Source organism: Macaca thibetana, chromosome 5 (assembly GCF_024542745.1).
Source record: "Macaca thibetana thibetana isolate TM-01 chromosome 5, ASM2454274v1, whole genome shotgun sequence".
Lineage (NCBI taxonomy): Eukaryota > Metazoa > Chordata > Mammalia > Primates > Cercopithecidae > Macaca > Macaca thibetana.
In genome coordinates this window covers 180005518-180020576 of record NC_065582.1, presented here as the reverse complement: position 1 = coordinate 180020576, position 15059 = coordinate 180005518, and the positions used below count along the sequence as shown (strand labels likewise).

The 15059-nt window shown below is 50.7% G+C and overlaps 2 protein-coding genes across 16 annotated transcripts in view; both read left to right on the top strand.

The window, feature by feature from the left end:
• The window catches only part of PPP2R2C (protein phosphatase 2 regulatory subunit Bgamma), an 873451-nt gene that overhangs the window by 116298 nt on the left and 742094 nt on the right, over positions 1–15059 (top strand). The gene's annotated exons all lie outside the window — the stretch shown is intronic.
• GRPEL1 (GrpE like 1, mitochondrial) overlaps positions 1–15059 on the top strand; it is a 972139-nt gene that overhangs the window by 955812 nt on the left and 1268 nt on the right. For 6 of the 15 annotated variants that reach the window (XM_050792204.1, XM_050792203.1, XM_050792211.1 and 3 more), the window contains exons 2-4: positions 7587–7681; positions 11528–11690; positions 13920–14001. In XM_050792204.1, coding sequence (XP_050648161.1) covers positions 7620–7681; positions 11528–11690; positions 13920–14001 — 307 coding nt within the window. In that variant the 5' untranslated portion in view covers positions 7587–7619. The remainder of the gene's footprint in view (positions 1–7586; positions 7682–11527; positions 11691–13919; positions 14002–15059) is intronic. The other 9 variants (XM_050792216.1, XM_050792217.1, XM_050792214.1 and 6 more) reach the window with 2 other exon arrangements.

The window sequence follows — 15059 nt, the reverse complement described above, 5'->3', positions numbered from 1 at the left end:
AAGTCTCTCGTTCCACCTAACGAGAAACGCCCACAGTTGTGGAGGGGCAGGCCACCCCTTCATTCAAATACACTTTTGCCAATCCAAGACACACAAAGATGCTTTAAGAAAAAGAAACAGGGCCAGGCGCGGTGGCTCACACCTGTAATCCCAGCACTTTGGGAGGCCGGGGCGGGCAGATCATTTGAGGTCAGGAGTTCAAAATCATACAAAAATTAGCCTGGCATGGTGGTGGGTGCCTGTAATCCCAGCTACTTGGGAGGCTGAGGCAGAAGAATCGCTTGAGCCCAGGAAGCAGAGGTTGCAGTGAGCAGAGATCATGCCATTGCGCTCCAGCCTGGGCAACAGAGTGAGACTCCGTTTAAAAAAAAGAAAAAAAAAAAGGAAAGAAAAGTAAGTAAGTCTGTTAAGTAAATTGTTTAAGAGCTGGGCAAAATGATAGGTTTCAATTTCCCCCAGAATCAGGGCACAGGGATGAAACCCGTGCTCGGGACAGTAGGAGTGGGGGAATTTGGGTGGGAGTCAAAAAGGTTGACCACAGTGCTGAGTCTTGGAGGCTCCCACCCCATTCCATCCCTGCCTGAGCCTTGGTTGACAGAGGAATGGTTGGGGGGTCAGAGAGGCTGGGGTCTTCCAGGGACAGAAAGGATTTGGGCCTCCGCCCAGAAGAGCTGCCCCTGCAGGGCCAAGGGAGAAAGGTGGGGCAGGGCAGGTCTAAGAAAGGCCCTGGCCACACCCGTCCTGGCCTTCCCTGGCCCTGGGCACGGTGTAAACCGTCCTCCCTGACACCCAAGCATCTTTAGTGGGATATTCCTTTCTCAAGAATGCAGCGTGGGGCAGGACTTCTCTTCAGGGCTTGGTCAGCAGGCCCTTCCTGCCTCAAGGCTGACTCAGGGCATCAGTTATGCCCACGTCCTAATCCCTGGCACCTGTGAATGTCACTCTATCTGGCAAAGGCACCGTGCAAAGGCAATTGCATAAGGGCTCCTGAGAGGCGGAGTCTGTCCCAATCCTGTGGGCAAGTCCTACTGAGAGGGGGCAGGAGGGGCAGGGAGAAGGCCACGTGAGGATGGAGAGAGAGACTGGAGCGATGGAGGAAGGGGCTATGAGCCGCAGCAGATGGGCACCACACCGCCTAGAAATTGCAAAAGGCAAGGCAACAGATTCTCCCCTGAAGCCTCCAGAAGAAGCCAGCCCTGCCAACACCTTGACGTTAGCCCAGTGAGGCCGATTTCAGACTCTGACCTGCGGAACCACGTGAGGATAGAATGTTTATTACTCTGAGCCTCAGTGTGCTCATCTGTTATGGCAGCCATGGAGGCTCCCATGTGGCCGCGTCTCTGCACTGTGGATGCTGCAGGCGGGGCTGGCACAGACTTGGGTTCGAACCCTGGCTCCAGCACTTGCTGGCTGTGGATGACAATGGCTCAGGTCACCTTTCTGCACCTCAGTTTACTGACAGTGAGGTGGGGAAAATAAGCACCGGGCCCCCTAGACTATGGGGATGTCAGATAAGTGAACAGATCCCCCAGTCTCATGGGCTGCTGAGGGAAGGCAATGAGATCCCAATAGTGGAGGGGCCCAGGGAAGTGAGGGTAGAAGGGCCATAGAGGCTTAGGGAGGAGCTGATGCTAGTGTCCCCAAGCATTCTTTCTCCCATCATCTGCAGGAACAGAATTGTCAGCAGGAAGTGGACCCTTGGGAATAAAGACTACATTTCCCAGCATCCTTTGCAGCCAGGTGTGGCATGTGACCACATTTTGGCCAATAGGATATAAGGAGACAGCTGCAGTGCATCCCTGCCCTTCTGCCCCCTCCTGTCTAGGATGTTCCTGGAGCTCCCCTCTCACAGTGAGGTGCAGGCCACACCCTGAGGAGGACAGAGCTGAAGGCTGGAAGGAGCCTGGGTCCCTGATGACCTGAGGCCACAGAGCCATCACAGGAGCCATGGACTGCCGACCCCTGGACTTTTGCACATTAGAGAAATAAACGTCTCTGGCTGAAGCTACTGTTGATGTGGTTCCCTATCCAGAGGGGCTTAGGAACTAGAGTAGCAGCAGGCGTGCCTGCTGCTCCCATGTCGTCCTGTGGGGCCCTGCATCAGCGTCCAAGATTCCTGACAGCCACCCCCAGGCCTCCAGTGGCAAGGGAAGGGGCAGAGGGTCAGGAGGCCTATAAGCACCCCCAGCCTCAGCCCCAGGGAGCCCCTCTGCCCTCAAGCACAGCTCCTGAGAAAGTGCCACACACTGCAAGCCTGCCATAGCACCCACTCCCTGAATACCCGCAATGGTGGTGATCAACGTCACTGACAGCGGTAAGCATCTGGAAAAAGTGCAACAATAATACGAGTGTACTGGCCCACTGTACCAATGAAGAAACCAGGATTCAGAGAGGCTCCCTTCATCTCTGCCCACCGATAGCCCACACGGTCAGAGCTGTCCCCTCATGATGCCTTTGGCTCCAGTTGTGGGTTTGCGATCAATCCAAGGGCAAGGGCAAGGGAAGGCAGTGAGTGCCCCACCCCCCACTTCCTAAACAGGGACAAGAGAGAGGAACCGGGGGGAGAAGGGAACCAGAGGGGAGAAGGGCTAATGTTCTTAAATGATCCTATCATTCAGTTTCCAACCTTTCTATAAGCATCTATTATTTCGATAATGAGAAACACTGCCTCCCACCAATCCTCACCCACAGTGCTTTTCACAGTTCTGACTTTTTTCCTGCCTAATGACTGATTCGACCCACACACAGGAGGGCTCAAATCACAGTAGGCTTCTAAGGAACGATTTAATCAGCTTTTGATTCCACTTAGCTCTCACGTCCATGGGCTTTTAAGATCTCCTCGAGCTCCATGAAGTTTGCCTCCTCCTTCCTTCCCTGTCCTTCAGGCCAGCCCAGGCCCCCCTCACGCCCACCTCTGTGGCTGCCCTGGCTGCAACAGGGAAGAAATGACCATGCCAGCAGCAGGCACCTGAGTCACACCTGGGTTCCACAAGGTCCAGACGGCCATCTTTCTCCTTCGATTAGTCTCAAGGAAATGACTGTTAATTAACTTTGCATTTGCTCATTCCCCGTGCAACTCATTATCCCAATTAAACTACCTCTCGTGAAGTCTGGCTCTTTTTGCAGAAAGTTATTTCTAATTATTTCAACTCGAACGTCTGTGGCCCCTTATGCTGCTATTTTTCTTACCCAGAACATCATTTTCGTTTTGGAACCAGCACGCGAGGGGGAAGGAGCGGTGGCTCTGCTGCCAAGCTGTCAGTTAACGCTTTTCCAGGCAAGTCTCTTAACCTGGGAGCCTCGGCTTCTTCTGCGTGATGGGTCCAGGGACGTTGATTGTAGCAACGAAACAAACAGAAGCAGGCCAAGAACAGGGCAGGCATGAAGGTGAGAATGGGAACCAAAGGTTTATGATGAATCTATTCGGGGTACCAAAGTCCAAAATAAAGATAAAATGGGGAGGGAAAAAAAGTAATGCCTGCCCCACAGGGTTATCATATGGCTTAAGTGATTTAAACTGGGTTCTCCACTCCAGGTCTTACAAGGTCTAAATCAAGGTGGTGGCAGGGATGAGCTCTTACCTGGAGGCTCTGGGGGAGAATCTGCTTCCAGGTGCATTCAGGTGGCCCCGAAAGTCCAGCTCCTGGTGGCTGCAGGCCTGGGGTCCTCATTCCATGGCTGGGGGCCACTCCCTGCTCCTATAAGTCACCCACACACCTTCTCACACAACCCCTTCCTCCTTCAAACCAGCAATGTTAATTCCAGACTTTCTCACACCTTCCTCTCTGCTGACAGCTGGAAAAGCTCCCTGCTTTCATTAAGCTCAGGAGGTCAAGCCCACCAGATCATCTCTGATCTCAAAGTCAGATGGCTTGGGACTTTCATTCCTTCGTCAAAGTCCCTGCACAGCAGCATCTAGGCTAGTGTTTAACTGAACAGCCAGGGGTACGAGTCAGTGGGCCCACCTTTAAAATTCTGTCTGCCACGCCCATCATATTCGTATCTTTCTAAATTTGCTTCTTTCAAAGTTGAATACAAGGATGAAAATCCATGCCCTCACCGAGGGATCACAGCAATGCAGCTCATGGCAGCAATCACCCGGTGCTGGACACATGTGGGTTCTGTCTTCAGTCCTGATGCAAAATCTGGGATCAGTCAGGAGAAATACACAAGAGTTCTGCCTTCCTTTCACCCACATGACCTTGTGCAAGTCACATCTAACCTGGCTGAGCCCGGTCCCCTCCTCGCCACAGATGGGTTGATCCACAAGAGGACATCTTTGAAGCACCCAGCACACAGCCTGGTACCCCGGCAGTGCTCAGCTGCTATGAGCACCACGCCCACGGTCGACAGGCTGTCAGACCATCTGCACGACCTTTTTTTCTTTTTAAACACCACCCAATCCTTGCTAGGGGCACCACGTGCTGTACAGTCGGCTCTTCCGGCACCCCAAGTCCCTGGCTAGGCCACTCATGCCCATTGCTGGACATGTGCTCAGGCGACTGATCCAAGAGTCTTCCATACAGGCAGCTTCACCTCCACGTGAAGATAACTTGCAGTGTGCTGCGGTTCCAGACCTCAGCGAGCTACCTAAGCAGGTAGGTTCCCAAGAGCAGACTGCCTTTGGAGCAGTTCCTGAAGCGGCCACGAGGTGGCAGGCCTTTCCCTGGCGGATCAGAGAAATCCCGCAGTTCGGGATACAGACACAGGGCATGGCCTGGCCTCAGCGGAGGTTCACAGTCCCCAAGGTGGCATCCCCACTGGGACGACCTGTGCTTATCTGTCTTGAGGCACAGCAGCTACAATTCTTCATCAGGCTCGGAGCTGCAAGACGCCCATCGGATTCCTTCTGAGCCCCAAAGAGGAAGGAAATGAACATGTTTCTCTTTTAAATCTCACAACAAATAATAAGGTCTCAGTTTTACAGGTGAGCAGATCAAGGTTGAAAGCAATGAAGTTACTTGGTCACAGCCAATAAGAAACATGAGATACTGTTTTGGTTTTGTTTGTTTGTTTTTTGAGATAGAGTCTTGCTGTTATCCAGGCTGGAGTGCAGTGGTGAGATCTCAGCTGACTGCAACCTCCGCCTCCCGGGTTCAAGCGATTCTCCTGCCTCAGCCTCCCCAGTAGCTGGGATTACAGGTGCCTGCCACCATGCCCAGCTATTTTTGTTTTGTTTTGTTTTGTTTTGTTTTTTAGTAGAAACGGGGTTTCACCATGCTGGCCAGGCTGGTCTCGAATTCCTGACCTCTGATGATCCACCTGCCTCGGCCTCCCAAAGTGCCAGGATGACAGGAGTGAGCCACCAGGCCCGGCCGAGACACTGTTTTAAATTTTATTGCAGAAAGGCTGGCCGTGGTGGCTCATGCCTGTAATCCTAGCACTTTGGGAGGCTGACGACGCCAGACTGCTTGAACTCAGGAGTTCGAGATCAGCCTAGGCAACATGGTGAAACCCCATCTCTACCAAAAAGACAAAAAATTAGCCAAGTGTGGTAGCATACACCTGTAGTGCCAGCTATTAGGGAGGCTGAGGCATGAGAATCACTTGAACCGGGAGGCAGAGTTTGCAGTGAGCCGAGATCGCGCCACTGCACTCCAGCCTGGGCAACAGAATGAGACTCTGTCTCAAAAAATATATATATAAAATAAAATAAATTGTATCGCAGAAAACTACAAACACATGCAAAAGAAAATCGTCATAACTCCTGTGGCATTCATCACCCAGCTTCAACCATTACTAACAATTGCCACTTGTGTTTCACCTGTCCTTGAATTTTTTTTCACGGAGAATTTACAAAGTGAATACCAGACATAGGGGCAATTTACTGTAAATACTTCCGTTTGCATCTCTAAAGGTTAGGACATTTTACCCACCAGCCGTTACTGCTCCCTACCAAAAGTATCGATAACTCCCAGTTTTCATCTAATACCCGGTTTATATTCCAATTTCCCCCACCTATCTCTCAAATGCCTCGTTTAAGCTGGTTTGTTGTGTCATGATCCAAATAAGTTCCACGCATTCAATTCAATGGCATCTTTTAAGCTCGTTTATTCTCTAATAGTTCAGTTCCACTTTCTTTTTTTTCCTCCAGGCTCCAATTAATTATATTATCATCATAATTATACTATTATCTTAATTACTGGTATTAATTGACAAGGTCATTTGTCCTGTACAACATCCCACATTTGGGGTTTATTTTTTTGCGTCTTTCTGCAAGGGACATATTACCTGGCAAACAGTAGGTGTTAATCAGCATGGGTTGAATGGTTTCAATGGGAGAAAAGCAAAAGAATAAAAGTTTGGTCCTTTACTCAAATGGTCCTACTTTCACTAATGTAACAAGCAGGCAACACACCACTTGAGAAGCCACCAACTCGCGCCCTGGGATCCTGGGGAGGGCATGGGCTCTAAGTCTGGGATCCTGGGGAGAGCATGGGCTCCCCCGCGGGATCCCGGGAAGGGCACAGGATCGAGCCCTGGGATCCCGGGGAGGGCAGGGACTCTTAAGTCTGGGATCCTGGGGAGGGCACGGGCTCCAGTCCTCAGATCTTGGCAGTCAGAACTGCACTCCAGGCCACGCTGTGCTGAAGCGGGAGCCAGGCCCTATCTCCCACGGGAATCCCGCTTGCGGGCCGGCACCGGGACCATGAGAACACGCCGCCCCTGCTCTTCCAGCACCTCTGCTCTTGGGGGTATGCGCTACAGCAGCACGGACCTCGGTCAGGTTATGAAGACGTGTGCATTTATGAGCTTTAGTTGTGCCCCAATGTTTTCTATACGCTGTTCTTAGTCTGTTTTTCGTGTTTTGAGAAAACTGAAGATAACAGAAAGGTACAAAACACACGCCCATATGCCCATCATCCAGCATCAAAACCGCCAACATTTTGTCCCATTTGCTTCCTGGGTTTTGTTTCCCGTTTCACCAGAACTCACTGGTTGAGACGGAGACCCCAGCGCCTTCTCCTCTCCGCCTCGGGCGCCCGGAGAAGCAGGGTCGGGGTGGGGGCGCCTTCCCAAGCGGTTGCCTCCGCGGTTATTTCTCAAGCACCTGCGCCGCCGTTTGGGTGGCGCTCGCGCCGAGGCTTCAGTTTCATTTAGCAAACATGGAGTGCTCCGCGCCGATCTGGAGCCAGGGTGTGAGGGTGAACAGTGCTCCCCACGCTCGTTCCCAGAGCAAAGGGAGGCCCGGAGTGTCAGCGCACTGGCGGGTGCAGGCCGGGAAACGGGAAACTGGCACTGGGCTCCTACCCAAACCCCGGCTCCGAAGCCCCTGCCGGCTCGCAACGCGCACGCCCCAACCCGGGCTCTGGGCCCACCCCCTCACGCTGCCTCCTCATTGGCTCCTCCCGGCATCGCCACGCCTACTGGAGGCTCCTCCCAATGCTCACTTCACCTTTCACCTCTTCGCGGCCGCCGGTAAGCCTCAGGCCCCGCCCACCGAGGGGGTGGAAATGCTCTTCCGTGACCCACAATTATTGGTGACTATTGCCTGTCCATAACAGGAAAAGCGGTTACGGATTGGCTGAGGCGAAGTAGTAGGGCGGAAAAGTGGGTATAGCTGCCTGCACGCACGCTTGGTGCGTGCGCGGCGACGGCGGCGGCAGGCAGTGGCAGTCATGGCGGCTCAGTGCGTGAGGCTGGCGCGGCGCAGTCTTCCGGCTTTGGCGTTGTCTCTCAGGTAAGGGGCACTTGGCCTCCCTCAGCTGAGGTGGGAGCGCGACCTCCCGCTCCGATGGGGACCTTTCCTGGCCCCGGGGCCTCCTCCCCGGCCCCGGAGCTGGGCATCCCCAGGCTCGCGGTTCCCCGCTGCGGGACGCGGATCGCCCCGCTGGGGCCTGCTCTGCGGCCAGGCTCTCCGTTCGGGGCTTTGGAGAGGCCGAGCATGGCCACCTGGGCGGGAAGGGTGGAGTGGGCGGGCGCCGTGTCAGGAGAGTACCGCAGCACTGGGGCGTCTGGCTCGGAAGGTACGGTGGTCCACGTGCGCGTGTGGTCCAGGGCCAGCGGCGACGCCTCGCGCGCGTTCACGACCTCGGCGCTCACGGGCGCAGAGGCAGCCGCAACTTGTGTGGTTGAAAAAGCGACCAAAGAAGCCCGAGACTTGTCCAAGGTCACGCAGCGAGGCCGAGCCCGGCCGGGTGTGCCCTAGGCAGGAGCTGTTACTCATTTCCGTGCGGCGGCTCGAGGCCGGGGCCACAGCGGTGATCGGGAAACTTCGTGTCGCAAGGTGCGTGTTGCCCGTTCACGGGCTTTTTCCACTCGGCCTCGAATTCCTTCACTCCACCTTCTCCAGCGTCTGAGATCAAAAGAGCAGTCGAGCCTGTGCCGCTGCTGGACGAAGAGTTTGTTGAGACAAGCGCACATTTCGGGCCTGAGGGCCACGAGAGTCAGTGCCCTTTTTTTTTTCAAACCTGCTGCTTCTGCTTTTTAAAAGTTCTACCTCAGAAGTTAGTATGGCAAGTACTTGCTGGAGGAGCTGCCTAGAACCAAGTTATTGATTAGAGAAGCCACTGAGGGCCAAATTGGCCAAAAGCTGGGCAGCGAGAAGCGGTTTTTCCCTGAAAGAGAGCAGGTAGGTGAGGTGAAGATCACTTTCAGTCGAGGTGATTAAGGGGTAAGTGCGAGCTTAATAAATTATATCTTAAAAACATAGGAGCCAAGAGCAGCGACCCACGTGGAATACTTGAGTAAAAAGAATTTGGTAAAGTAATTGGTGGTTTTGTATTGGAATTAATTGCCAGGAAAGCGACCACCGAGTCATCATCATTTCTGTCTCTAGAATGGTAGTTCTGTGGAAAGATGCTCAACTAGGGAAAGGGAGGAGAGCTGACTGGTAGTCATAGCTCTCAGAGTAGTTACTGGGCTTTCTGAGACTCAGTTTCCCTCTGCAGAACGAGATGGCCCTGGGTGTGGGTCCTGTTGCATTCCTGGCCACACTTTGTGTTGGCTGTGCTTTGGAAAGGGGTCAGTGCAGAGCTGACCTGCAGAAAGGCTGGTGGCTGTCACACCCCCAGGCAGAACAGCTGGAGAGGGAGGTGGGCTTCACAACAGTATACTCAGTTTTTATTTAAATTCTTAGTTTTTTAAATTCACAAGAGTAAAAATATAAAATGGTCATCGCTCTCCACCCCCATGGCAAGACTGTAAGATGCTTCCACTCCACTTCTTTCCACAGATCTGAGATAATAATAAGTACACAGGATTTCTAGTTTGTCTTTACAAAAATAGGATCCTGTTTTGTGTATTTTTCTGTAAGTTGCATTCCTTAACAGAACACCCAAAGTGTATCCAATAAATGGCAGTTTAACCCATTTTTAGGAGCTGCATAATATTCCAGATTGTGTTAGCAAGTTTATTCAACCATTTCCTCACTGGCAAATATTGTTTCCAACTTGTCGCTCTGCAGTGCTGCAATAAACAACCTTGACTGTAAGTTCTGTGTGCTGGCAGCCTTCCTATTCGTTGAAGCAGTTTTAATCTGGGAAGAAAATTGAATGTAGCTTATTCTCAGATTGGACTGGCCTAATTTAAAAAGAGGTCCTGGCCGGGTGTGGTGGCTCACACCTGTAATCCCAGCACTTTGGGAGGCTGAGGTGGGCAGATCACGAGGTCAGGAGATCATAGACCATCCTGGCTAACATGGTGAAACCCTGTCTCTACTAAAAAAAAATAATAATAAAATTAGCCAGGCGTGTTGGTGGATGCCTGTAGTCCCAGGTACTCCCAGTACTGGGGTGAGAGGGGTCTCGGGCTTGTGAACGTGGGGTTGAGGCGGGCAGATCACGAGGGGAGGAGATTGAGGTCATCCTGGCTAACACGGTGAAACCCCATCTCTACTAAAAATACATACACAAAATTAGCCGGGTATGGTGGCGGGCGCCTGTAGTCCCAGCTACTCAGGAGGCTGAGGCAGGAGAATGGCGTGAACCCGGAAGGCGGAGCTTGCAGTGAGCCAAGATGGCACCACTGCACTCCAGCCTGGGCAACTGAGCGAGACTCTGTCTCAAAAAAAAAAGGTTCTCTGGTCCTGGTGAAGAAATCTAGGTTTTAAGACTTTATTTTATCATTCGTTAATGGCTTTGTGACCTGGGCTTATCACTTGGTCTTGGTCTAGTTCACCATACGTACCCCATGCTTTCCTGTCTTCATGCCTTTGTCCAAGCAGTTTATTCTTCCTGAAGCTGCATCTATCCCGTCATTCCACCTCTGATCCCTTTTGTGTAACTCTTAGACGGAATTTTCTTCTTGTTGCCCAGACTGGAGTGCAGTGACGAGATCTCAGCTCACCGCAACCTCCGCCTCCCGGGTTCAAGCGATTCTCCTGCATCAGCCTCCCAAGTAGCTGGGATTACAGGCATGCACCACTATGCCCGGCTAATTTTGTATTTTTAGTAGAGACGGGGTTTCTCCATGTTGGTCAGGCTGGTCTCGAACTCCTGACCTCAGGTGATCCACCTGCTTTGGCCTCCCAAAGTGCTGGGATTACAGGCGTGAGCCACCGAGCCTGTCTTAATCACTTTTAAATCCCAAATTACAGTTCTTTGTGTTTAGATACCTTCTTTTTTGCAAGATCTCTGCTGGGTCTATCTTTGTTACCAGGATCAGCAATAGGCTGGCCTCACTCTAGTAGTAGCTATTCCATAAGTAGGTGGTTAGGTCTGGGCAGACTGTCTCAGTCACCTTAGAATGGAAAGAGAAGGAGGTTAGTACTATTGTGTACCAACTACTGTAACTTGGCACATTGACATGTAAGTTTAGGCATGTACTACAGAAGATCTTATAAAAATAAAAAAAGACAGGCACAGTGGCTCATGCCTGTAATCCCAGCACTCTGGGAGACTGAGGGGGGAGGATCACTTGAGCCCAGGAGTTCGGGGTTACAGTGAGTTATGATTGTACCACCGTACTCTAGCTTGGGTGACAGCGAGACCCTGTCTCTAAAAATACATAAGAGAGGCCAGGTGCGGGGGCTCACGCCTGTAATCCTAGCACTTTGGGAGGACAAGGCGGGCAGATCACTTAAGGTCAGGAGTACAAGACCAGCCTGGCCAACATAGTGAAACCCCATCTCTACTAAAAATACAAAAAATTAGCCGGGTGTGGTGACGAGCGACTGTAGCCCCAGCTACTCAGGCGGTTGAGGTGGGAGTATCCCTTGAACCCAAGAGACGGAGGTTGCAGTTTGGATGACAGAGCAAGACTCTCTCCAAAAAAAAAAAAATATATATATATATAGAGAGAGAGAGAGAGAGAGACAGCAACCCTGTCTCTAATATATATATATATATATATATGTTAGATCTAATAAAGGCACACTGTATATGACTTACAGGTTTTATATTTACTATTTACTAGTATAGCTTCTATATGTCAAGTACAGTGTGCCTTTATTAGATCTAAGAGAAATGTTTTCTCCCCAAGTAATAGTAAATAGTTTGAAGCTATTTTAAGTTTCTAAAATCATACATCTGACTTTAATAAAAACAAAAACAAAGTCTTCGTTTCTCATGTGTGGACTTCCCTGTAGGCCATCTCCCCGGTTGTTGTGCACAGCCACGAAACAAAAGAACAGTGGCCAGAACCTGGAAGAGGACGTGGGTCAGAGTGAACAGAAAGCAGATCCTCCTGCTACAGAGAAGACCCTCCTGGAAGAGAAGGTTAAGTTGGAGGAGCAGCTGAAGGAGACTGTGGTGAGGACTGTCAGGCTCCTGTGGGAGTGGGCTTGGCTGAACTGTTTCTCTCCTGGGCCATATAAAGGTTCCAGGCTTCATTGGTGACAGACTAAAGCCAGAGTTAAGCCGTTGTCCACGGCCTGCAGTGGGCCCAGGTGGCAAGTTACTGCCAAAGCAAAGACTAGAACCCAAATCCTATGTGGCTGTGGTTCTGGCAAGAGAATGAACTTTACATGCTATTATTTGTCATTGAATTAAAACTTAAAATCATCTTTACAAATGAGGAATGCTCAGTATGGTGGTTGAGGTTGGGACTTAGGAGAGGAAGCAGAAAATTTCAAGTACAGGAGTTGGGACCCGGAGTATGGTTTTATGTCATGCTCTCATAGGCAGGTAAGAGGTTTGTGAACTAGGAACATGAATTCTTACTCCATGTGAAAACACATGGGTGGCACAAATCAAGTTCTTTAAGGATTTGAGAATGATGACAAACCCTGAGTGCTGGCACCATTCCAAACCCGTTACATATGTTAATCCTGGCTGCCAGGTGCGGAGCCAGGACTTGAACCAGGACCATCTAGACTTGGAGCTCTTACTCCTTGCCACTGCACAGTGATTACCTGAAGACTGAAAATGGATGCAGTCTAGAGGCCCCCACAGAGCAATTTAGTAAATGTTAAAAAGAGAAAAGCTAGCTGGGCGCAGTGGCTTACCCCTCTGATAGCACTTTGGAAGGTTGAAGCAAGAGGATTGCTTGAGCCCAGGTGTTCAAGACCAGCCTGGGCAACATAGTGAGACTCCATCTCTAAAAAAAAAAATAAAAATTAGCTGGGCGTAGTAGTGCACTCCTGTAGTCCCAGCAACCCAGGTGGCTGAGGTGGGAGAATTGCTTGAGCCCAGGAGGTTAAGGCTGCAGTGAGCCAAGATTACTCCACTCCACTCCAGCCTGGGCAGTAGCGCAATACCCTGTCTCAAAAAAAAAAAAAAAAAAAGAGAGAGAAAAGCTCAGATGAGTGATCTTACAGGAAGATGGTGAGACATGAGGAATATACTAGAACTCAGATGATGATTACACAAAGAGTGTTTGAACTGAGCCACCTCTGGGTAACATTGAACATAGCAAAAGATCCTGAGTGCAGCTTTTATTAAGCTTTCGTTAAGCTACCCTCCTTAGTCATATTTCAAAGGCAGTGATATTACTTCTGTTTTGACTTGCAGTTAGTTACACAGCCATTTTCCAATCAAGCTCGCTTTCCTATGACTTTGTTCCATATTAATATAAATCTCCCAGCCGGGCTTGGTGGCTCACACCTGTAATCCCAGCACTTTGGGAGGCTGAGGTGGGCAGATCACAAGGTCAGGAGATGAAAACCATCCTGGCTAACACGGTGAAACCCCGTCTTTACTAAAAATACAAAAAATTAGCCGGGCATGGTGGCGGGCACCTGTAGTCCCAGCTACTTGGGAGGCTGAGGCAGGAAAATGGCATGAACCTGGGAAGCGGAGCTTGCAGTGAGCCAAGATCACACCACTGCACTCCAACCTGGGCGACAGACAGCAAGACTCCGTCTCAAAAAAAAATTAAAAAATATTTAAAAATATTTTTTTTTGGCCGGGCGCGGTGGCTCAAGCCTGTAATCCCAGCACTTTGGGAGGCTGAGGTGGGCAGATCACAAGGTCAGGAGATGAAAACCATCCTGGCTAACACGGTGAAACCCCGTCTTTACTAAAAATACAAAAAATTAGCCGGGCATGGTGGCGGGAACCTGTAGTCCCAGCTACTTGGGAGGCTGAGGCAGGAAAATGGCATGAACCTGGGAAGCGGAGCTTGCAGTGAGCCAAGATCACACCACTGCACTCCAGCCTGGGCGACAGACAGCAAGACTCCGTCTCAAAAAAAAATTAAAAAATATTTAAAAATATTTTTTTTTGGCCGGGCGCGGTGGCTCAAGCCTGTAATCCCAGCACTTTGGGAGGCCGAGACGGGCGGATCACGAGGTCAGGAGATCGAGACCATCCTGGCTAACACGGTGAAACCCCGCCTCTACTAAAAAATACAAAAACCAGCCGGGCGCGGTGGCGGGCGCCTGTAGTCCCAGCTACTCGGGAGGCTGAGGCAGGAGAATGGCGTAAACCCGGGAGGCGGAGCTTGCAGTGAGCTGAGATCCGGCCACTGCACTCCAGCCTGGGTGACAGAGTGAGACTCCGTCTCAAAAAAAAAAAAAAAAAATTTTTTTTTTATTTTAGGAAAAATATAAACGAGCTTTGGCAGACACCGAGAACTTGCGGCAGAGGAGCCAGAAATTGGTGGAGGAGGCAAAATTATATGGTACGTTCAACATAACATGGTGTTGATTCTGAAAAGAAGATAATGGGGTGGGGAAGGGGGAAGGCCATGCATATGGAAGTGTCAGAGAGCAAGGCTGTGGGATGGGGGGCCCAGCAGTTGCATCCCCTGCTTTTTTTTTTATGATGGCCCAACAGCAAAGGTGTCTGGAGGAGCAGAAATAAGTAGCTGAGACTAGCATGAAGAATTGTAAATAGGTGTGTCCTGCCCCACACAGAGACCTCGGTGGGAACCTGCAGCAGGTCAGCCTCTGATGCCCATCCGCTTAGCCCTCCGGAAGTAACACTGGCATCACTTCAGAACTCCCAGCGTGCTATATGCATTGCCACCTTTGGATGTTTTTGTCACTGTTCTTCCCATTTTTACAGTTGAGATCATTGCGGTTTAGTCACCTGCCCCACATCACAAAGCTGGTACATAACCCAGGCTCCCAACTCCACAGGCTGGTGTTTGAGTGCTGGCTGCGGGCCTCTGCGTGACAGACAGTGGGTATTAGAGGTGCAGAACCTAAGGCTCAGTGGAGGGTAAAAGGCTTGCCCCGGGTCAGACAGGGTGAGAGGCTACGTGGAAACTAAGAACCAGAGTCTGTGCCGCGTTCACAGAGATTGAAGCGCTCCTTGAAACACTTTTTTCCTGGATGCTGTGGCCTGTTTCTTGGTATTCTGCCTCTCTTTGTGGTAATGTGCTTTGTTGGTTCTTACCCTTTCTGACCTGTAAATGTCTGGGCTCTTGGGACTCAGTACCAGGCCTAGGTTCTCTCCCCTTGCTGTGCTCCCTGGGTGACTTACACACTCTTATGGGCCTAATGGCATCCACACACAAGTCTCAGCTTCAAACTCGGATCTTCTGAGTTCCAGTCCTCTATATCTTACTGCTTACTTGACATCTGGGCTTGGATGTCTCAAGGGTATTTTCCCCCCTTTCTTCACATTTTAGTAAATTCTAAATTTAGTAAATTCTGGGTCTCATCCCACAAATAGCTTTTGAGGGTTTTGTGTTGTTGAAGTTACTAAGCTATTGGAATTCTGAGGCAACTGATT